The 23,568-nt window shown below is 38.8% G+C and overlaps 2 protein-coding genes across 2 annotated transcripts in view; both read left to right on the plus strand.

Annotated features, from left to right (window-relative positions):
• LOC105527550 (chromosome unknown open reading frame, human C10orf113) overlaps window positions 1-13,772 on the plus strand; it is a 20,994-nt gene extending 7,222 nt beyond the window's left edge. Inside the window, 1 exon segment of the mRNA XM_011963900.1 lies at window positions 13,373-13,772. Coding sequence (XP_011819290.1) covers window positions 13,373-13,772 — 400 coding nt within the window.
• Window positions 1-23,568, plus strand: part of NEBL (nebulette) — a 385,533-nt gene that overhangs the window by 34,822 nt on the left and 327,143 nt on the right. The gene's annotated exons all lie outside the window — the stretch shown is intronic.

A 23,568-nucleotide genomic window follows, 5' to 3' on the forward strand; every position in this document is an offset into this window, starting at 1 on the left:
TTAGCCAGGATGGTCTCGATCTCCTGACCTTGTGATCCGCCCGTCTCGGCCTCCCAAAGTGCTGGGATTACAGGCTTGAGCCACCGTGCCCGGCGGCTTCAGCATTTTTATATTTAATTCCATACCTTCCCAAGATTGCCAAGACAAATGTGCACTGTGGAAAGCAGGTCTATTATGGGAGTTGGATTGAGGTTACCACGCTAATAGGTGCGACATGTGCTAATATGTTCCTCTTACACAATTGTTTATCTGGCAGAGATTTGGGGTTGAGGAACCATATGTCCCTGTTCTTTTTGCACTACAGATAAATTCATTTCATCATTTCTATGACAACATGAGGCTAAGCCTCATATAATTGCTATGACAACAGATAGCGGTCCACACCCTTCAGATGTAATGGATTTTCAACTTTGGTCTCCTGGGTTGATATCCTTTCCTCCGATTTGAGTGGATGCAGGGCATCCTCATCCAAATTGCAAAGGATTTCCCCTCCTGCTTGATTACGTTCTGCATTTCTTTAGCTCTTGGCAGCATTATGTCGTCATTTATTCTGTCTGATTGGATTTTACATTTTCTTTCAAAACCTTTGGCCACAACTCCAAAGCTTCATGCTAATGAAAATGCCCTTCTCTAATTTCTTCATGTTACTTTGAATTATAGGTTTTAGAGCTTGACTTAGATTTCCAGAAAAAGTTCCACTAGTGCTATGTAACATGATTATAAAAAATTCCTAGGCCAGCCATGACTCTTAACATCTGAGAGCTCTGTGTACATATTGTAACTAGAGATGACTGAGTGTGCTCTTTTAAATTTTGTTGTTGAATTGCTTTCAAACAGATTTGAGAGCTAAATTACAAATGAACAAATACAATCAAAGTAGGAATAGATCACGTATAAGAACATCATGAAGTCATGGATAGTGGCTATTATTTATTACGATGTGCTATTTACTTTTGGTAATTTAATTTAATTTTGCTTACTTAGAGTGTCTGGAATAATAGTAATCACTCTCCATTTTCTTGGCAGATATTCTGTCCATTAATCTTTTTTTTTTTTAATAGTTTAGTTTGGTGTCGTTACTAAAAGTACATGTTTTGGAATCAGCTGCACTTGGGTTGAAATTGCAGTTTTGCAGTTTTTTCGCTGTGTGACTCTGGGCAAGTTACCAAACCTCTCGGAGCCTCCTGTGGGTAACCCTGCAGGGTTGTCATGAGGATGAGGCTAATTTTGGTACACATAACATAGCACCTGGAGTATAGTGTTTTATAATGTTTATTATTCACACTTCCCATTTTTGTTGTGTTTCTGTCCTCATCCATTGATTCTGGTCTGCCTCACCTCTCCCAATGACATTTTATTGAGCCCTGACCCCTCTTTTGGTTTCTCTAATAGCTGTACATTGCCTATATTCAATATATATTTCTTCTACCTTATAATCACGGTAGAGGCATAGTGGACAGTCCATTTATTATAAAGATTTCTTCTCTGTGTCTCCTGGGAGAGCCCCTCAGTTGTACCTTCTTGGCTTCTTTGTGTTGAGCTTGGTGGGAATCCATAAGCCATCATTCCTCTCCACCTTAGAGGCCATTCCTTGGATGTATCTGTTTCTCCTTGATCTTGGACACTTCCAGCGGAACATGCACACATTTTGCAGTGTTTACGGTGAGTTGGGACAGTGCTGTCCATTGTCCCAATAATATAAGACTGTTTTGGTTTCTACTGTTTTCGGAAGCCAGATTCATGCTCCCTCCTACCTTGTTCTTTAGGGTTATAGACATCATTACCCTCTAGGAGGAGGACTTGGCAAGGAGGAGCTGACCACTGACCATTGGAAATCGCGACACCCACCATCCACAGCATGCTGGGCTCCTCTCCACTTCCAGTTCCTTCCTTTCTTTTTTCCTTTCCCCTCCTTTCCCTTCTCTTTCCTTTCTTTTTTTCAGGGTCTTGCTCTGTCACCCAGGCTGGAGTGCAGTGGTGTGATCATAGCTCACTGCAGCTTCAACCTCCCAGTCTCCCGGGCTCAAGTGATCCTTCTACCTCTGCCTCCCGAGGTGCTGAGATCACAAGCACACACCATAATGCTCAGCTGGTTTAGTTTTTTTATTTGTAGAGATGGCAGAGGTGTCTTGCTATGTTGCCCAGGCTAGTCTCAAACTCCTGGCCTGAAGCAATGCTTCTGCTTCAGCCTCCCAAAGTGCTGGGATTACAGACATACCTGGCTCACTTCCAGTTTCACTTAGCTTAGGTTGTGCCACCTATCAGGAGTGGCCAAGGAGGTAGTAACCTCAGTGACCATGACCTTGAGTGGATTTTAAAGACAGAAAACCTAATGGGGCAGCAGTAGCCATGGTGTTCTTAGACACTGAACAGGAGCAAACTGGAATAATTCTACAGATTTCTACTTGCCCAGGGCAAAGCCAGATTGGTCCTGACTGATATTTTCTCAGTTTTTCAGAGTTATAAATAAACACCAAGGCTAGATGAACAGTTAACAAGGAAGACTAACCATGCAAGAATAACTATGGCTAACTGAATGCAGCAGTTGTTTGGATGGATATTTGTTATATACGGACTCTTATAATGACAATTACTATTAAGTACCAGATGCCAGATACTTTGAAAAAGTTTATTTCTTTGGATTTTCACAACCCTTTGAGATAAATGTTATAATTATCTCCACTTTCACAAGTAAAAGGTTAAATTCATTGCCCAGAGTCACATGGCCAGTAAGTGATAGAGTTAGGACTAAGACCTATATCTACATAAGATCAAAGATCATGCTTTAATCACTTCCTGTAGACAAATGGCATAAGGAATTTTCTAACAACTAACTTAGTGGGATTTTTCCTTGCCAAATTAAGAAAATGTTTTGCCAGTCAGGGAAGTCACCAGAAAGCACTGATTTAAAGAACCTATCAACTCCAAAAATATTGTCTCTAGATGTCCATTAATTCTACCAATCCATGACTCATTGGGGGCAATAAGCAACTCCTCCATCCAGAGACGAGTAAGAAGTTATATCAGTCGTTTTTCTCTAGGTATGAATTAATTTACCCAGACTGCTTTCCTAACAGCAGGCTGCAATGTACTGCGTGAATAAAAGATTTGCTGTTCGGGAAGGAGAAAGTGGAGGTGGTTTTGGAACATGGAGACCGTTTACAGTAGGGTAGGCTTTGGCGACCTTTGTCCAGCCGTAGGGTAGAAAGTAAAGAGGAAGGTGAGAGGGAACTTGGAAGGCTGAAATAGGACAGGGATACAGAAGGAGCGGTGGGGAAGATCCAAAGACAAGTTCACCTCTCTCCTGCTTTTGCTGACTCTGAGGATTCTTGGTGGTGGGTGATGAGGGTGAAGGTTTGAAATAAGAAGTAATAAGGGCTGAGCATGGTGGCCCATGCCTGTTATCTCAGCACTTTGGGAGGCTGAGGTGAGAGGATCGCTTGAATCCAGAAGTTTGAGGCTGCAGTGAGCTGTGATGTTGCCACTGCACTCCAGGCTGGGCAAGAGAGTGAAACCCTGTGTTTAAACTACAACAAAAAAGTAGTAAGGAGAGCAGTCCTTGGATTTCAACAGTCACGAGTCATATTTGAGGCTTTCTTAAAAATGGAGATTTTGGAAATGTATTACTAGAGAATTGGATCCAGCAAGTGTGGAGTGGACCAAGGAACTTGGATTGTACCAGTCTCACTGGATGATCTTAATGCAGACGCCTTGAGGACCAAACTTGTGGCAAGTTTGAGTTAGAGTGTCTTCCACTGGGCTGGTAGGCAAGTCTACACCCAACCCAGAATGTGATCCTGTGGCTTCTGTGAGGCTGGGGACTCCCTGGTTGAACAGCTCAAGGTGTTTAAATTGAGGAAGGGCTTCCTGCCTTTAAGAAATGTGTTTAATCAATCCAGGCAAAGCTTTTCAAGGCCCAGAAAGTTCTGCCTCAGGGATAGGCTGCCTTTTTCTTCCTTGCCTCTTAGCTAATTTCTGGCTCCATCTCTCATCCTGGCCAGGTTTGAGGAGGAAGAGCTGGGTTTCCAGCTGCAGGGAGCCAAGAAAAGAGGGGGTGACCGCTGAAAATAGGACCTTCAGTGCTGAGGCCGGGACAGTCCCGGACACACTGGGATGGTGAGTCCCCTCCTTGGGCAGAAGCCCATGTGGTGTAGACCCCTCACCAATTCTACTCCGCTACAAAAAGACTGTGCCATGATGTCTCAGGTCAAGGGAATCACTCACTGAGTATATTTGGTGCACGCATAGGAGCTGTTTCTTTTTTCTTTAGTGGAAAAGCTCTTTTCAGTTTAGTTTCTTTGACTTGTTTCCTGTGGTTGCAGGAGGCTGATTGTTGGTAGCCTCACCTGGCCTGAGAAGTAATTCCTCAGTGCTTCCTTTTTGTCAAATATTATGATGTCAAGAATCATTGCCAGATTTTTTTTTTTTTTTTTTTTTGTCTCCACTGAGGCTGTAACTAGGATGTGAGTTCACTGAGACTAGAGAAATTAGATCTTCAAACAGCCCTTTGGAGGATACGAATGGGGAAGTACCACACAAAGGAGTTAAGGGAGGACGGGCCGTCCTGTCGGCATTGGCCCTGTGGCCTCGCCCCACCCAGTGGCTTTACTATTAGCCTAGAGAGATTGTACTATATTCTTATTGAATTCAGTTTGGAAGAGGAAAATGTGTTTTCTTGAATGAGGAATGTCCCCAAGGTGGAGTTCAGGCTGTTTTCCTCTCAGCTTGAGCTCTGGGATGAAATAGGGCCTGTTACAGACAAAGCTCTGTTTGAACTAAAATGACTCACAAGAGGTGTCCAGAGGAAATGAAAGAGTGTACTGGAACCTGGACAAATGTTGCCCTTGATGGAGGGTAGAGCGGGTGAATAATCAAGCTGAATAATCCCATTTCTAGTTTTTAAAAAAGGTATAAAATATTAACTGTGTGTGATGTGTGTACCTAGACCACAAACAGATTTTGAGAGGAATTCATAAGAGAAATTCTGAAAACTATTTTAAGCACGGCAGCATTGTAGAATACCATACCTTCCAGGTGAAAAGAGAACAATGTTCCTATGGATGAATAAATCCTGATGTTTGTCAGAACTCAGTAATCACCCAAGACATGAATTAATCCCAGAAGGTTTCCCCATCTAATTATATTGTGCATATGCTAATACTAAAAGTAATTTGCAATTGCTAAACACACAGTAATTGATGGGACAGTTGTGAGAGTAGGAAGGGAAATGTTCTAGAAGCTTTCTAACTGGATGGATATCACTTTTGAATGGAAACTTGTCCAAATCTGGATAATTTGGGATCGACTGTGTAAAAGGTAGTCCTTGGAAGAAGACTTAAAGTTGCTTATAATGTGGGTTTACATGGATTGAATACTGTCTTCTAAAATTTAGGAAACATATGCAGAAAATTCTGAAAACAAATGAGACTAAGAATTAATCCTGCCCTCTGTCTTTAGCATTACAAAGGGGTTTTAACACTGTTGCTAAATGACCTGGAAACAAAAATACTATAGAAAATAAGAATACATATAAAGCAGCTTTGAGTCTAGGAGAGTAGGACATGACTTAATTCAACTGAAGTCTTATTTTCTTGCAGGATGGAAAATTAATTTGACACCTGCTTAGATTTTTTTTTTTTTTTGAGATGGAGTCTCGCTCTGTTGCCCAGGCTCTGGAGTGCAATGGCATGAGCTTGGCTCACTGCAACCTCCGTCTCCCGGGTTCAAGGGATTCTCCTGCCTCAGCCTTCTGAGTAGCTGGGACTACAGGCACGTGCCGCCATGCTTGGCTAATTTTTATATTTTTAATAGAGATGGGCTTTCATCATGTGGGCAGGCTGACCTTGAACTCCTGACTTCCGGTGATCCACCTGCCTCAGCCTCCCAAAGTACTGAGATTACAGGTGTAAGCCACTGTGCCCAGACCTTTTTAGAATTTGCCTTTGGTAAATGTGTGGGTCTGTGGCAAACAAAACAGAGATTGACTTATACACAGGACAAAGATGACCATCAGCATCAAGTGGTCCCCAAGCTCCTTAAGGTTCTCGGATTTGAGGCAGCCACCTGGGAGAATCAGTGATGTCATCATGACAGCCACATCACCCAACCAAACGCTACTCTGCTATTATGTTGAGACATAGGTTTCCTTGGAACCTATTCCCCTAGGATTAATATGATGGGATCTTTCCTGATAATAACAGCTAGTAGGTACTGAGTGTTCACAATGTGCCATATGCTGTTCTGAGTGCTTTGCCTATATTCATTCACATAATCCTTCTAACTCTATGCAGATTCCCTATGTTTTCGCTTCTTATTTTAAGATGGGGAGGATCTGATACACAGAAAAGAGAATAACTTGACTCAAAGGCGCACAGCCTGTAGAATTAAGATGGAATCTGGCTTTGGGACTTGCTTTTCATCAGCCCTTGTGTACTGCCCCCCAGTGATTGGGGATCATAGAGAAATTGTAACAGGTCACATTTCACCCACAGTGAGGAGCCCCCTCCACTGAGCCTGGCCTCCCAAGACACAGTACTTTTTCCCTTTTGTGATTTAACCAGTAGTTTCATTAGGTTAAAAACATCATCTGCTTTTCTTACCTTGAAACCAATACTTCTACTGAGATAAATGATGTGAGGGCTGTAGCTTCAAAAATCAAACTGCAAGTGTCGCAGAAAGGAAGCTGGTAAAAGAGTAAAATTGGACTCCCACCTCACACACATACAAAATTAACTCAAAATGGGCTAAAGACTTAAATGTGAAAGCTAAAAGTATAACACTTTTAGAAGAAAACAGAGTAAATCTTTATGACTTTGGATTAGGCAGTGGTTTTATATGTAATGCCAAAAAACACGTGCAACAAAAGAAAATACAAATTAGACTTCATCAACATTTAAAAACACCTGTCCTTCAAGGACACTCTCAAGAAAGTGTAAAGACTACTCCTAGAATGTAAGAAAATATTTGCAGATCATTCTTCTGATAAAGAACTAGTACCCAGAATATATAAAGAATGGTTACAACTCAGTTATTAAAAGACAAGTAACCCAATTAAAAATAGGCAACAGATTTGAATAGACATTTCTCCCAAGAAGATGCATGGTTAATAAACACATAAAAGAAGGCCTGGTATCGTTACTCTGAAGGGAAATGCAAATCAAAACCACAATGAGACACTTCATTAGTCCTAGAATGAATATTGTGAAAAAGGTGGACAATAACAGATGTTGGTGAGAATGTGGAGAAATTGGAACCCTCATACATTGCAGGTGGGAATGTAAAATGGTGCAGCTACTTTAGAAAATAGCCTAGCATTTCTTCAAAATTTAAATGAAGAATTACCATATGATCCAGTAATTCTACTTCTTGGTATATATCCAAGAGAATTGAAAACCTATGTCCATACAAAAATTTGTACATGAATGTTCATAGAAGCATTATGCATAACAGCTAAAAAGTGGAAACAACCCAAATGTCCACTAATTGGTGAGCAGATAAACAAAGTGTGGTACATCTACATAATGGAACACCATTCACCCCTGAAAAGGAGTGAAGCACTCATCATACTGTTAATATAACATGATGAATCCTGAAAACATTAAGCTAGATAAATCAGGCACTAAAGGCCACATATGATATGATTCCACAGGCAAATCCATAGAAACAGAAAGTTGATTAGCAATTACCAGAGGTTCTTGGGGAATAGGGATAATGGGGAGTGATTGCTAATGAGTACTGAGTTTCTTTTTGGGGTGATTAAAATGTTCTAGATTTATATAATGGTTATTATTCCATAACTTTGAGAATATACTAAAACTGACTGAATTAAACATTTTAAAAAGATAAATTTTGTGGTATTACGATTACATATCAATGCAAATATATGCATACATACACAAAAATAAAAAAGAAAGCTGTATCTGCCCTTTTGCAGAAAGTAGGAAGCAAAGTTAGCATTGACCATTCAAAAAATACAACAGCAGGAAATTTTTACCAATTTCACTTTGGGCACCCAAGGGCACTGGGACCCAGCTGCTTGCCAAACGAACTTCATTTTCTTATGTTTTTCTTTTTATTCCTTTTCCCAAACTTTGTGGTTGGAGGAAATAACTAGTTCAGTGGGGAGAAAAAAGATGCTGCTTCTGTTTCAATCTTGAAGCAGTGCTCCATGTCATGACCTGTCACACACACCAGAGGTTCTACATGGATTCCAAAACAGTAACATATGGAAATGTTGTCTCTTTCCACATTGCTTTTATTGGTTTTCTGCTGTCCTGCGCTTTTCTCCAGCTGGGTTGTTTTTTGCTTTGGTTTTGTTACTTCTGTTTGTTTATTTATTTATTTGTACAGAGAAAATTATCACAGTGAGCAGAGTACAGGCCTACTGAGACTCAGCTGTGGAGGATACAACATGGTCATTATTTCGGTCTGGTTTTGGCATTAGGGCAATGAGGGTGTCATAAGAATGAGTTAGGAAGCATTCCCTCTGCTTTTATTCTCTGAAAGAGATTGTAGAGAACTGGTATAATTTCTTCCTTAAATGTCTGGTAGACTTCACTAGTGAACTAATCTAGGCCTTGTGCTTTCAGTTTTCAAAGATTGTTAATGATTGATCCAATTTCTTGAACAGATATGGGCCTCTTCAGATTGTCTATTTCCTCTTGTGTGAGTTTTGGCAGATTGTCTCTTGCAAAGAATTGGTCCATTTCAAATTGGTTAATAAATGTGTGAGCATAGGGTTGTTCATAGTATTCTTTTATTATCCTTTTAATATCTATGGCATCCGTAATGATGGCCCCTCTTTCATTTATGATGTTAGTAATCTGTGTCCTCTCTTTTTCTTAGCCTGGCTAGAGGCTTATTGATTTTATTAATCTTTTCAAAGGACCAGTTTTTGGTTTCATTGACTTTTTTTTTCTCTATGGAGTCCCCACTTTTCAATTTTATTGTTTTCTGCTCTAGTTTTTATTATTTCTTTTTGTCTGCTTACTTTGTATTTAATTGGCTCTTCTTTTTCCAGTTTCCTAAAGTGGAAAGTTAGATTATTAATTTTCAATCTTTTTTCTTTTACAATATGTGCATTCAATGTTATAAATTTCCTTCAGATCACTGATTTTGTGGCATCCCACAATTTTTGACAAGTTGTATTTTCATTTTCATTCAGTTGAAAAATATTTTATAATTTATCTTGAGATTCATTCTTTGAACCATGTGTTATTTAGAAGTGTGTTATTTAATTCTCCATATATTTCAGGATTTCCCCATCTTTTTGTTGTTGACTTCTAGTTTAATTTCATTGTGATCTGAGAGAAGACATTGTATGATTTGTATTCTTTTAAATTTGTTAAGGTGTGTTTAATGTGGTCTGTCTTGGTGAATGTTTCATGTAGGTTTGAAAAGAGTATGTATTCTGCTGTTGTTGGGTAAAGTAGTCCATACATGTCAATGATATGCTGTTGATTGATGCTAGTGTTGAATTCAACTATGTCCTTACTGATTTTCTGTCTGCTGGATCTGTCCGGTACTGATAGGGGGGTGTTGAAATTTCCAATTGTAAGAGTAAACTCATCTGTTTCTACTTGCAGTTTTATCAGTTTTTGCTTTGTGTAACACGATGCTCTGTTTTTAGGTGCATACATGTTAAAGATGGTTATATTATCTAGAGAATTGACCCCTTTATTATTATATAATGGCTTTCTTTGTCCCAGATGACTTTCCCTGTTTTGAAGTCTACCCTGTTTTGAAATTAACAGCTACTCCTGCTTTCCTTTGGTTAGTGTTATCATGCTATCTTTTTCTCCATTCATTTACTTTAAAATTATATATGACTTTGTATTTAAAATGGGTTTCGTGTAGATAAAATACAGTTAGGTCATATTTTTTTGATCCATTCTGAAAATTTCTGTCTTTCAGTTGGTGCATTTAGATCACTGATGTTCAAAGTGATTATTGATATAATTGGGTATCTGACATATTTATTACTATTTTAAATTTTTTGTCCTTGTTCTTTCATTTCTCTGTTACACTCTTTCTAATTTTTATGGTTTTAATCGAGCATTTTATATGATTCTATTTTCTCTCCTTTCTCAGCATCTCTGTTATACTGTTTTTTAAAGTTTTCTTTTTTAGTAGTTGCCCTGAGGTTTGCAATCCAGTCCTCTTTCAAATAGCACTATGCTACTTCATGGGTAGTATAAGTACCTCATAATACAGTAATTCTAATTCTTCTAATTCCTTCCTCTCATTCCTTTTTGTCATCCATTTCACTTATACAAAGGCATATATGAGTGTGTAACATAGATACCTATATATACATATATACATACATAAAATATCTGTATATAAGAATATGTAACTGAATACATTGTTTTTATTATTATTTTGAACAAACTTCTGTAAGGTCAATTAAGAATAAGAAGCCAGGCATGGTGGCACATACCTGTAGTCCTAGCTACTCAAGAGGCTAATGTGGTAGGATGACTTGAGCCTAGGAGTTTGATGCCAGAGCCTGGGCAATATGCAAGACCCCATTTCTTTAAAAAAATAAGAAAAGAAAAGAAAAAAGTTAAAAAAATTTAAATTTTACCTCTACTTACACCTTTTTTAAATGTACTTTCTTTCTTTATGTAGATCCAAGTTCCTGACCTTCATCATTTTCTCTCTTTGAAGAGCTTCTTTTAACATTTCTTCCAAGGCAGGTGTATTGGCAACAAATTCCTTCAATTTTTGTTTGTCTGAGAAAGTTGCTATTTCTCCTTCACTTTTGAAGGATAACTTAGCAGGGTACAGAATTCTAGAGTGGCAGCTTCCAAACTGCTTACATGTGGAACCACATACTGAAAGTTGCGCACCTGTCATTGTTTCTGAAACTTTGTTGTTTCTACTTAATATGCATGTGGCTTATATGATATTCAGCTCTCAGAGCACTGACAGCTTAAAATCCTGTATGTCCTTCTTTCATGCTGTTCATTGAAGATGGAGATTCAAGTGAGAGAAGTGAGAGTTTGAGGACCATCTTTTCTGTGTTTTTTTTTCAATGTTATATTTTTATGCTTTGAGTATGTTTTCACTTTTGTCACACTTTTAAAAAAAGTGTTTTAACAATTATGGGATAAGTTGAGAGTTAAGATTTGGAAGAGGTGTTGATGATATTCTCTTGTTCTTCTTCCTTTTTTTGCTTTTGTTCTCTCGCCCTCTCCATTCTGAACTTTCTTTTCTAGACACCCATTTCTTTTATATCCTTAGTAATTAAGGACCCTTACTGTGGATTTTTCAGCTCTGTATGTTTACGGATTGTTAGTTGTCCTGTGTGTTATCTCTTAGACTAAATTTAATCTGATACAGTAATCAAAGTTATGTGGCTCAGTGTATCATTCCTTCCATATCACATGTGTAAAGTGTACATGAGAATTTGAAATGCTCTTGGGTGTGTGTGTGTGATATTTTTTGTCTAGGGAACCTTTTCTTATTTACATTGAGATTAACTCACCCAATGCACAAAACCCCACTGTAACTAATGTAATCTATAAGATTATTACATAATCCTATTTATATGTTTTTGTTGTTTCAAGAGGAAGAAAATGTCTATGGTCTTCAAACATGCATGGTGTCTTACTAATGCAGGGAAGAGAGAACACAAATGATGGTTGGTGTTGCTCTTTTTTAAGAATTAAAAAAATTTACTATTTGTGTTTCCTTTAAATTTGGTTATAATTAAATGAGTGTGTGCTGGGTACCATAAGAGCAGATTCCAGTCCCAACCGAGTCATTAACTTCCTTTTTACAAAAATATAGATGCCAAAATATTTTAGTATGCATTCCTAACAAATAGGTATTTAGTTGTATGTATAAATACCTATAACATAAATATTGCAAAATATTAACAATAATTTCTTAATTCCTTTTAACACAGTTCATATTCACATTTTATTGGATATTTCTTTCATTTGCAAATTGCAAAGTCTTGTTTTGTTTTAGTAGTTGCTCAAGTTATGAGCCAAATAAAGTACATTTATTGAATTAGCAGCTTTGTCTCTTAAATATTTTTAAATTTATAATAGTCCTCTTCCACTGCTTTCCCCCTTTTAATTCCCTTTATTTGTTGGAGACATCAGGTTTTTGCCTTATAGCATGTCCCACATTCTGGGTTGGGCTGATTGCTTCCTTGTAGTATCATTTAACTTGTGCCTCTATCCCCATATTTCATATAAACTCATAGATCAACAGGCCTGATAATATTCGGGCTCAAATTTTCTTTTCTCCTTTTTTTTTCTAGGCAAGATCACTTTATAGTTGGTGCTATGTACTTTCTAGTGCATCTCATTGGGAGAGACATAGTATCTGTTTGTCCCAGTTTCAGTGAGTTAAGATTGGTCAGAAGACTTAGCTGTATACCTGGTCCATCATTTATAAGGTTCCTCATCAACCATACATTACCCTAAGTAATGGTTTTTGCAATGGACTTCTAGAGAGAATTCCATCATTCTTTCTGCATTTATTAGTTGGAATTCTTTAATAGGGATCAATTTTTTATCCTTACTTATTTGGTATTCTGAAATATAGTTTGAAAGGAAAAAGCAAGATCCATTCGTCATTCTTTTCTGTTATTGATCCATTTTCTGAATAATGAATTGGGGTCCTGGCATCCTGCCTTGGTGGGAACCAGGGAGTTGTTCTCTACCTTTTGGGGAAGAGGGAAAGGGGTGGGAGGAACATCTTATCAACTCATTATAAACCCATGGATGCATTTGAGTGTATTTGAATCAGTTGCAGTAATTCCTTTTGATAGTCATATTACCCCATCTTTGGCCAGTGGAGACTTCTTCTGTTTGGCTTGTGTGTCTCTTTGACACTCTTAATCTGAGCCATTAACTTCTGGGCAGCAGTTTCCTCCTCTTTAAACAATTGGGTTAGTTGGTCTTCGTGATTCCTTTTAGTTGTAGCTTCCCTTCCAGAAAAAAGATGGTATATGCTAATATTCTATGACTAAGTCTCTTATGCTGAAAATCTATTTTTATTTTTTCCCTCTTTAGAGTCCACACACTGGGTGAATTAATGCATTTGAAAACATAGAATGCTTTTGTTTCTCTCTCTTTCTGATCTTTTAGCTCCTAGTTATGTGACACTGGCTTGACAGGAGTCCACACTCTAAGCTCAGTATCTAGGTAAAAAACCAAACAAAGCAAACAATATAAACATTTCTGTACTTAAGGCTGTAATGAGGCTTACAAAAGAAGTCCCTGATTTTGAAGATGGATTGGTTTTGAAACATAACTAGCAATGTAGTTGTTATTATTCCAAAATTGGTATTTTTTTTTCCCTTCTATGGAGGGTACCAGGCATAAAGAACGGACAGCTGCACTTCATCCCATAGGCCTGGTAAGGCAGAATGGAGAGCCGAGAAGGGTCTGAGGCCTCCCAGGGAGCTGGCTGGGGAGACCAGAAGGCTGCAAAGCTGGCCAACGCTTGCCAGGTGGCTGCGGAGAGTCAGCTTCAGTCTCTACAAGCCATCCATCCAGGCAGCTCCTGAACCAGATCCAGGCAACTGGGCCAAGTCCCCAAGGCTGTCTCTGGGACCAGAAGGTATAACCAAAGGGAAGCATGGATATAAATTCCAGGGCATAAAAGAAAAGTTCAATGTGTCTAAGAAGGTGCTGAAAATGACTTTTTTTTGTCAATGTCTAAAGGACACTGTCTTATACCAAACCATATATAATAAAATTTTAAATGAGCCTGAGTTCTGTTTCCATCCGTGCCCTGTGGAGCACGTGTGACTTCAAAGGCAGCTCTGTAGGGTGCAGGGAGGAAGGAGTGTGCTTTTATTTCTCATTTTGGCACAAATCCATCAAACTATTTTTGATGGCTGGGAAACAAAACTTACATTCCCTCTAAATTCATTGCATTTGCCAGATCCACCTTTGTTTTTCTACAGTGATGGTTTCTACTTCTTCAACCTTTGCATTTCTCTTACTTTGAGGCTTTATTTAGCAGGAAAAATGCAAGAATGATGCTAGATTTCAAGGGAAGCCTTAAATAGCCCAGTTCATTAAGCAGTCCCCTCTGCAACTTACCATTTCTTCTCCCCAACCCCCAATTTAAAACAGTTGTTTGTAAGACTTTTAAACATGAACCATCCCTTTCATAGGAGTCTTATGATGTGAAAAGGAGCTGCTGGTTTCATTTCAATGTGGTGGGAACCCTTGGTGATGAGCAAATGTAGCTTCAACCTAATGCATGTGCACAGTGGCTGTGTGTGTGTGTGTGTATGCATGTGTGCATGTGTGTGTATGTGTGTGCCTGTGAGCTTCTAGAGATTCTGGAGTTCTATTCATCATAAGAATTAGAGATGTCAGCATTGCTTTCAGCAATTCTGTCTCTTCTTTGCCACCACAGGACTGTTCCTTACGGCTTGTTTTTGAGATGTTTCCTTCATGATCTGTCTTTGTGCTGCCTTGCCCCATCACCCCTCAACACTGCACTTCGGTGGAGACTGATGCAGATGGTGCTGTTTCTATTTCTTTTTCCTTTTTAGAGATGTGGTCTTGCTCTGCTTCACAGGCTGGAGTACAGTCCTGTGATCATAGCTCACTGCAGCCTCAAACTCCTGGGCTCAAACATCCTCCTGCCTCAGTCTGCTGAGTAGCTGGGACTACAGGTGCATGGCACCATGCCTGGCCAATTTTTAAAACGTATATTTTTGGTAGCAATAGGGTCTTGTTATGTTGTCCAGATTGGTCTCAAACTCCTAGGCTTCAAGCATTCCTCCCACCTCAGCCTCCCAAAGTGCTGAGATTCCAGATATGACCTACTGCACTCGGCCTTGTTTTTATTTCTTTTGGACTATTTATTTCTTATCATTTTTATTGCTCTTTTCCAAACTCTACATTCCCCATCCTCTTTGAAACTTTGAATCCTGATGTGGTTGGGTGGTGGGTTCTGCCTAACTTGTTAAAGAGTGACCCTAATGAGCCTGAAGTGGTTGGTTTCATTACATTAGGGTCTTTTGACAGCTCAGGGAGAAACTGCCATTCTGTAAACGTTTATCACCTTTACTAGGGAAAAAAGGCCCAGGCCTGATTATAATGGGTCAGCAAGTGGAGGAGAAGATATTATTAGCTTCAATGTCTTTGGTATTGGACTTCTTTTCATTCCTGCATTAATAACTCATAACTTATTGATCTTTTCCCTAATCTTTGTTAGTGATGTTACCTTAAATTATAAAGGACAGTAATACAATATTAGTAACAGTTCTATCAATATACTGAAAGCTTTACCTCCTCCTACTCCTTCATTTTTAATCAAAATAGGACCTTCCCTGAAGGATTGGGTTATGAGTACAATGAATTTATGTTGGTCTAGTATGCAATATTATGATTTAAAAGCATTTCTCAGTGGCCAAGTAGATAAGGAATTATATGAAATTCTACAAATACCAAGAGGTATTTCAGTGATTTACAAATATTGTCTACCTTCTGTATGCATAAAATGTCATAGATTGGTGCCAGTGAACACACACGTATATCTCAGGCGAGGATTGGCCTCAAATAACTTACTGGTACATTCTAGGAGAGAAAAATTAAAAAAGAACTTACATGAAATATTTCCTAAATAACACAAGAAATCTTAAACCTAAATGTTAGATTGGTTGGCGATATACATATACATATACAACCAATTGGAGATTATGTATATTTATATTATATATAATTATATATGTTGAAGATTTTATGACTATATTGGTTGAAGATTATATATATATTTGTATTCTGATGATATATATGCTCATCAGAATTCAGAGAAGGGGAACTATAGATTGAATGAAGTCGAAGATACCAATATGAAGGAGAAGGAAGAATCTGGATAATTTGGATAGAGGGGAGCAGGGTGGGGAGAAGAAGAGTTCCAGGCATGGGAAATAACACTGGTAAATTAAAAAAGAAGGACTAAATTGTGGGAATTTATGGAAGGCCAGGATGACTTGAGCTCAGGGCTCTTGTGACATAAAAGACTTAGTGAGCTTTTTACTAATATCTTCAGTGTATGAATAAAGTTGATGATAAAGAACTTTAAGAATATGCAGTTCTCTGTACAGATATGAAGTAGCAATTATCGTCAAATTATATTGTTGCTAGTTTAAGTAGTTTAGTCTATTTGCCAAAATTGAAAGAAAATTATGAAATCACAACTACTTATATTTGCAAATACACTGGAGTGTCCGAAAATGACAAAAAGCACAGATTTACCTTTGACTTTGTAGAGAGTAAGATCTAGAACAGTGAGAATCTTGGCACTTGCTGGATTTTTAAGAGTTGCATGGATTTAATACAAAGACATCCTTTGGAGTCGACCTCAAAGGGATAGTGTATGTGACTCTCCAGGCCACCTGTAGAAGGCAGTCTTCATTGTCCAGGGAAAGTGTTAAGCGTTGATAAAACCCCACTGATATGAGATATTTCAAAAAAATTTCTGGCTTGTAATTAGAACCAGCCAAAATGATTTTACTGAGTATCTTCTATGACCCCAGCAGCCTATGAGAAAATATGTGAGACCCTTGATTCTTGATCCTACAGAACTTATTAGGAAGATGAGAGTATTCACTGGAGGAAAATTAGGAAATAAAGACATATACAAGGAGGGAATACTTGAAGGGGGTATAAGTGGATGTCTTTGCTGATGTTCTTTCTCTCATTTCCCTTTTCCTTAGGAAATTGATCTGTCATATTTTCAACTGCTGTCTCTACTGGTGACTCAAATAGGTATCTCTTCTGGATTTCCTACCCATACGCTGAGCATTTTTGCATCATCCTAAACTTCAGATCTCCAAACCCAAACTCTGTCTCTCCCAACCAGATTAAGTCTCATTTCCTTTCTGCCTTTTATAGTACCCTTCTAATCACCCAGGCTTAAAATCATCGACTATTTCTGCATATCTGTATGTCTTTATATTTATCACTCACCATGGCCACTTATTCTGGATTGTTAGTAGATCAAGAGAATAGAGAGATTTTTTATCAAATGAGCCCAAATATGCAAAGCAAGTATGGAGGAGAGAAGGAAATGAAGTGACATTCTCAGGTCTCTTCCGTGGAAGACACAGATGGTAGAGTTTTGACTTAGTGGCACTGAGATAGATCTGTTTTGGGGCAAGATAGAACAATGGGAGAGATCCTGGCTGGGTGCGGTGACTCAGGCCTGTAATTCCAGCACTTTGGAAGACTGAGGTGGGCGTATCACCTGAGGTCAGGAGTTTGAGACCAGCCCAGCCAACATGGTGAAACCCTGTCTCTATTAAAAATACAAAAGTTAGCCAGGCATGGCAGCAGGTGCCTGTAATCCCAGCTGCTTGGCAGGCTGAGGCAGGAGAATTGCTTGAATTCGGAAGGTGGAGGTTAGAGTGAGCTGAGGTCACACCACTGCACTCCAGCCTGGGTGATAGAGAGAGACTCTGTCTCAAAACAACAACAACAGGAGAAATCCCCACATTCCTTGGCCTGAAAATGTATTTGTATATACATTACCTGTTAACTTCCTTAATATTGGTATATCAAATTTTGATAGAGTTTTGCTTTCAAAGTTTCAGAAAAGCTTAGCATTGAAAGGAATTTGCATCTTTAAATTTGCATTTTCTATCACTGCGTTTTGGTATCCTGGTGGGTTTACATGCAAAACACATCTATCTCCAGACTGTCTAATGTGCTATTGCCAATTAGTGGAATGAACTGTTATGTGTTGTGGGCTGTCTTTCCCCGGTGGCATTTAAACAGAGATGGCATCGCTGTTTCAGATACTGAAGATGTGAGCCTAGCATTGGGTAGGAGATAGGACTAGCTTTCTATGACTCATTCTAAGATTAGGATTTTCTAACTTTATAGTGATTCATAAGACAATTATTTCATAACGCATTTCTACTGTTATAGAGTGTGCATGTGATAGGCATACATTGATTTGGACTTTTTCTATGACAACTTGGAAGGCAGAAAGTTAAGCACTTAAAAATGATGTCCAGGCCGGGCGCGGTGGCTCAAGCCTGTAATCCCAGCACTTTGGGAGGCCGAGATGGGCAGATCACGAGGTCAGGAGATCGAGACCATCCTGGCTAACACGGTGAAACCCCGTCTCTACTAAAAACTACAAAAAACTAGCTGGGTGAGGTGGCGGCGCCTGTAGTCCCAGCTACCCGGGAGGCTGAGGCAGGAGAATGGCGGGAACCCGGGAGGCGGAGCTTGCAGTGAGCTGAGATCCGGCCACAGCACTCCAGCCTGGGCGACAGAGCGAGACTCCGTCTCAAAAAAAAAAAAAAAAAAAAAATGATGTCCAAGGGTGGCAGAGTATTTATGGATTATGCTATGATTGTTGAATTAAACTAAAATAAATATTATCTTGAGTTTATTTGCCAACATTTTTGGTAGGATGGAACTCAAGAGGTAGGGGCTGCACCTTGGAAGCACTGGGATTGGCATGACTGTGGCATTAAAGTCATTAATTCCCTGACAATTAGCCTAAGTTTATAGAGTTATACAGTGTTAAGGGCTCAGGGTATCTCTCCATAAGCAAGATAGAAAGGGATGGAAAGAAATACCATTTCCTTCTTTGAACTGAAGCCATGTGAGATAAGGAATGAAAGAGTATAATTTTAAGGCATTTGGTAGATACTTTTAAAAAAATGTTTCATGGCCAAACATACTTTAGAATTGATCTCCTGGGGTTTTCAGTCAGGTCCAATGTTCTCAGTGTGATGTTTTCAGATGCCTCCTCTACTCCAGGGAGGAAGTCAGAAGTTATTGTATGAAGCCTGAAAATGTAGTTCCTTTAGATCCTGTGCCAGTATCTCATCATCATCTTGGGACAAAGAATATGGTAAACATCCACAACTTACACAATAGAATGGAAGAATTCCTTTGAACCAGATTAACCATAGGGAAAATATCTGCATATCTTCATAGCAGCCAACACAGAGCTGTGTGTATTTAGCACTGACTTCAGACCTCACTTGGGTGTGTGTTCTTCCTCTGCGGGCTTAGTTCTCCACAGGGAACTTCTTCACTCTAATCCTCTTGTATAGGTGGTCCTGTTCTTTTTGTTGTTGTTGGTGGTGGTGTTGTCATGAAATACTTTTGAAGAGTGCCAATCCCCAATAAATATAGGAGGATGATGGGAGACAGAACCACTATTTTATGACTGCCCTAGTAATTAATAAGTGACCTAGGTAAGAATGGCCAGCAGGTGCTAAAATCAGTGAGTGAAAGATTGTTGAGGAATAGAATATTCTCCAAGTATCAACCCTTGGACTACTTAGCTACAAAGATGAAACACACCTTTATGATGGAGAATACTTTAAACCAGTGATCAAATTTAAACAATTTTTTTTTTTGAGACAGAGTCTCACTCTGTTGCCCAGGCTGGAGTGCAGTTGTGCTATCACAGCTCACTGTAGCCTTGACCTCCTAGGCTTAGGTTATCCTCCTATCTCAGCCTCCTGAGTAGCTGGGGATACAGGCACATGCCATCATGCAGGGCTAATTTTTAAATTTTTGGTAGAGACAGGGTCTCCCTATATTGCCCAGGCTGGTTTCGAATTCCTGGTCTCAAGGGATCCTCCTGCCTCAGCCTCCCAAAGTGCTGGGATTACAGGCCCCTGTGCCTGGCTAAATTTAAACAACTTAACATCATTAGTAGAGTAACAAATTGACATCATTTACCCGTTGACTTATTCTCTGCCCATCACTTAGCATTCCTCCCCATTATGTTCCACCTGAATCAAATCATCAGAAAACAATTAGATAAATCCCCAAATGAGGTGCTATCCTCTTAAGAAATACCAGTCATTATAGACCAGAAAGGCTGGGGAGCTGTTTAAAGGAGATTGAAGAGATATGACATCTAAATGTAGGATGTGATCCTGGATATCATCCTGGATCAGGGAAATAGCGATCAGGGACATTTCTTGGGCCATTTGGGGAAATTTGAAAGTGGACTATATAAGATAACGATACTGTATCAATGGTCAGTTTCCTGAGTGTGATAATCATGCATATGTAAGAGAATGTTTTTGTTTTTGGGAGATTCATGTTGAAGCATTTATGACTTAATTGTCATGACGCTTGCTACTAACTTTCAAATGGTTTGCATTTATACATATAAATTATCTAAAACATGTATGGTAATATTTATTTATAATAAAAATAAATGTTACATATGTTATATTCAGTATATTACTCAATATAACTATATATGTTATATTAAGTATATTACAAATATTTGCTTTGTACCTGCACAGATACACGTTTGTGTATGTATATAAAGCAAATATGCCAAAATGTTGGTGATTGGTGAATCTAGATGAAGGGTATCTTCATCACACTAGTTTTGAAGCTGTTCTGCAGGTTTGAAATTTTTCAAAATAAAAAGTTAGGAAAAAAGAACTTTGTGTTAGAGATGAGGCAGATACAACAATCTTACAAGATCGTTGTAAGAATGATTGAGATGATGTGTATGAAAGTGCTTTGTAAGCTGTGAAAGTAATGTCTCTAAACCTCTTTGTGTTTAGGATGTAACTTGTGCTGAACTATAACACCCAATGTTGTATTTTGGGTTGTAACTTGTGCTGAAGTACAACATCCAGTGTTTGTATTTTCTATGAATGACTATGGATTCATAGGAAAGAGAAACTTAATCAGTGGCTTTATTAAGACTCATTTCACACATATGTAATTTAGAAAAAGAAAACTGACTCCGTTTCACTGAGATTAATATAATTCTGCCCATGGCATATCTAGAACAGTGTCTAAATACATCTAACAAATAATAGATTGTTTTTTTCAGTAAAGAAACAAAATTTCACTTACTTTTAATGCTCAATTAGCCAGTTGCATTTATGGAAAATCTTTCCCCAGAGGTTGGAAAGCGAGCAAACAGCAGCTTTAATATAAGTCAATAGAACATTAAGTAGAGAAAAGCTCAGAGTTGCATGCTGTGCTATTATCTTGTGATAATTTCAATTTAGGTTTCTTTTTAAGTATGCGTATGCGTTCAGGATTTTACTGTTAGACTAAATGTAAAATGGAGTCTATGTCTGTGGAGTACTGACATGAACCTGGAGAGTGAACATTTTGCCCCTTCTCAGGGAAGCAGGCCAAAATATCTGTAAAATGGTGACATTTTGATCCTGACTGGAAGACAACCATGTTGAAAGAATGATAAGGAAGGGATTATGGAACAGCAAACATAACTTGTCAGCTGGAGGAGACGTTCCTGTCAGGCAATGAACTCGACGAATTTCTTCAGCTAGTATAGACAGTTCAGGGGTAGGCTGTAGTTTTCACTGGTGGTGGCTGTGGGGTGCCACATCAGCCAGACTGACACTAGGTTGCCATCTTTCTCAGTGGGCACATGAGGAAATCATGATGATGGCTATATTAGCGACCATTAAGTAATTATTCTGCACTAGGAGTGATGTTCAATGCTTTCTGTGTATTTTCTGTTAAACCTCACAATATCCCCGAGGTTGGTAAGAAATATTTCTAATATTCTTTTTTTTATAGATTAGGTGGACTCAGGTTAGATAACTTATGTAAGGTCATACAGATAATAGTGGCCAAGTTGCTACTTGAACCCAGGTTGTGTGACTCTACAGCCTGTTTTATAACCACCATGGTATACTGAACTGATTCTCTAAAGTTGGTATTTGAGAGAACAGATGAAAAAGATGTGAAGGCTTTTTAGCTATAGAGAGATGCGTTCAGCAATGATTGAGGAAAAGGGATTGGAATTACTCTCTCAACATAACATACTAAGAATAACTAGGCAATATATAGGACCCAACAGTTGTCAGACATTAGACAAGCAGCACAGACAGTGACCTTTTGGAGAAGGCAAACAAACGAGATTGTTGCAGCTTGCTGCCTGGAGAGAGTTCTAGGCTGAGACACAGGAATACATATTATATTTCTAGACATGTAGCAGAGCCCAGGAATTACCCTAAGTTGAGGAGACACAGTTCAGAGGTTGGAGAGGCTAAGGCTGCTAGAATTCACAAGGCCAGATCTTGGTTAGAAGAGACCTAACAAAGGTTAGGAGAGACAGAGAGGCAACTCTAGAGATCTGTTGAGTTTTCAGTGAGGAAACTCCCCGAGGCCAGAGAAAGACGCAGGAGAGAATCAAGAATTGGGTGGAGTCATCCAGGAGCTCAATAGTTTTTTTTTTTTTTCCCTATCACCCAGAGTGGAAAGACCCTGGTTCTCAGGGAACCATTGTCTCCTGGTGGGTCTCATGGTGGGGCCAAATTTGCCCTTGACGAAAGGTTCTTCTGGTCTTACTTGGCGGAGCTTAAGAGCAAGCCATGGAAGGAACAGGTTGTGTCCAAGTAACTTTATTGCACCCAAATCAAGCTCAGAAATATTTCAAAGAATAAAAAGCTCCAGTACCAACAAAGTAACGTGTATATTTCTGAAATCCAATAAAAAGTACCAGTCATTCAGGTTGGGTGCTGTGGCTCACACTTGTAATCCTGGCATTTTGGGAGGCTGAGGTAGGAAAATTGCCTGAGCCTAGCAATTCATGACCAGTCTGGGCAACACAGTGAGACCCCCATCTCTGGAAAACAATCTAAAAAGTAGCTGGGATTGGTGGGGCACACCTGTAGTCCCAGCCACTGAAGAGATTAAGGTGGGAGGATTGCTTAAATCCAGGAGTTAGAGGTTGCAGTGAGCTATGATTGTGCCACTGCACTCCAGCCTGAGTGACAGCAAGACCTTGTCTCTAAAAAAGTAAAAATAAAAAGAAATTACCAGGCATTCAAAGAAGCAGGAAAATGTGACCCGTAATGAGGAGAAAAACAGTATATAGAAAAAGGCCTAGAAATGACACAGATGATAGAATTACTAGACAAGGACTACTATGGACTGAATTGTGACCCTCCTCATCTTTACCAAATCCGTATATTGAAGTCCTGACCCCTAATGTGATGATACTTGGAGACTTTGGTAATTTGGTAATTAGTGTTAGGTGATGTCGTGAGAGTAGGACCTTTATGATATGATTAATAACTTTATAAGAAGAGGAAGAGAGAGATACAGATTAACTTTTTGCATGTGCCGTGTGAGAACACAGTGAGAAGGAAGCGATGTGCAAATCAAAAAGAGGGCTTTCACCAGGAACTGAATTGGTTGGCAGCTTGAGTTTGGACTTCCAACCTACAGAGTGGTAAGAAATAAATATCTGTTGTTTAAGCCACCCAGTCTATGGTATTTTGTTATAGCAGCCTGAGCTAATACAAGGCCATTAAAACAACTATTGTAAATATACTGCATATGTTCAAGTATGTAGAGAAAAACATGAGTACGATAAAGAGAGTCATTGAAGATATAAAATAGACATGCATTAAATTTCTAGAGTTAAAAAAATACAAGACAGAAGATACAAGAGAGGGATAAACAGCAGCAATTAGTAAACTTGAAGACATAGCAATTATCTAAAATGAAACAAGAAAAAAAAGCACCAAAAAGAATTAACAGAGCATCAGTGAGTACTGGGACCATAGAAAATAGCCCATCATATTTATAATTATAGTGA

This window comes from Colobus angolensis, unplaced genomic scaffold (genome assembly GCF_000951035.1).
Source record: "Colobus angolensis palliatus isolate OR3802 unplaced genomic scaffold, Cang.pa_1.0 Scaffold63, whole genome shotgun sequence".
Lineage (NCBI taxonomy): Eukaryota > Metazoa > Chordata > Mammalia > Primates > Cercopithecidae > Colobus > Colobus angolensis.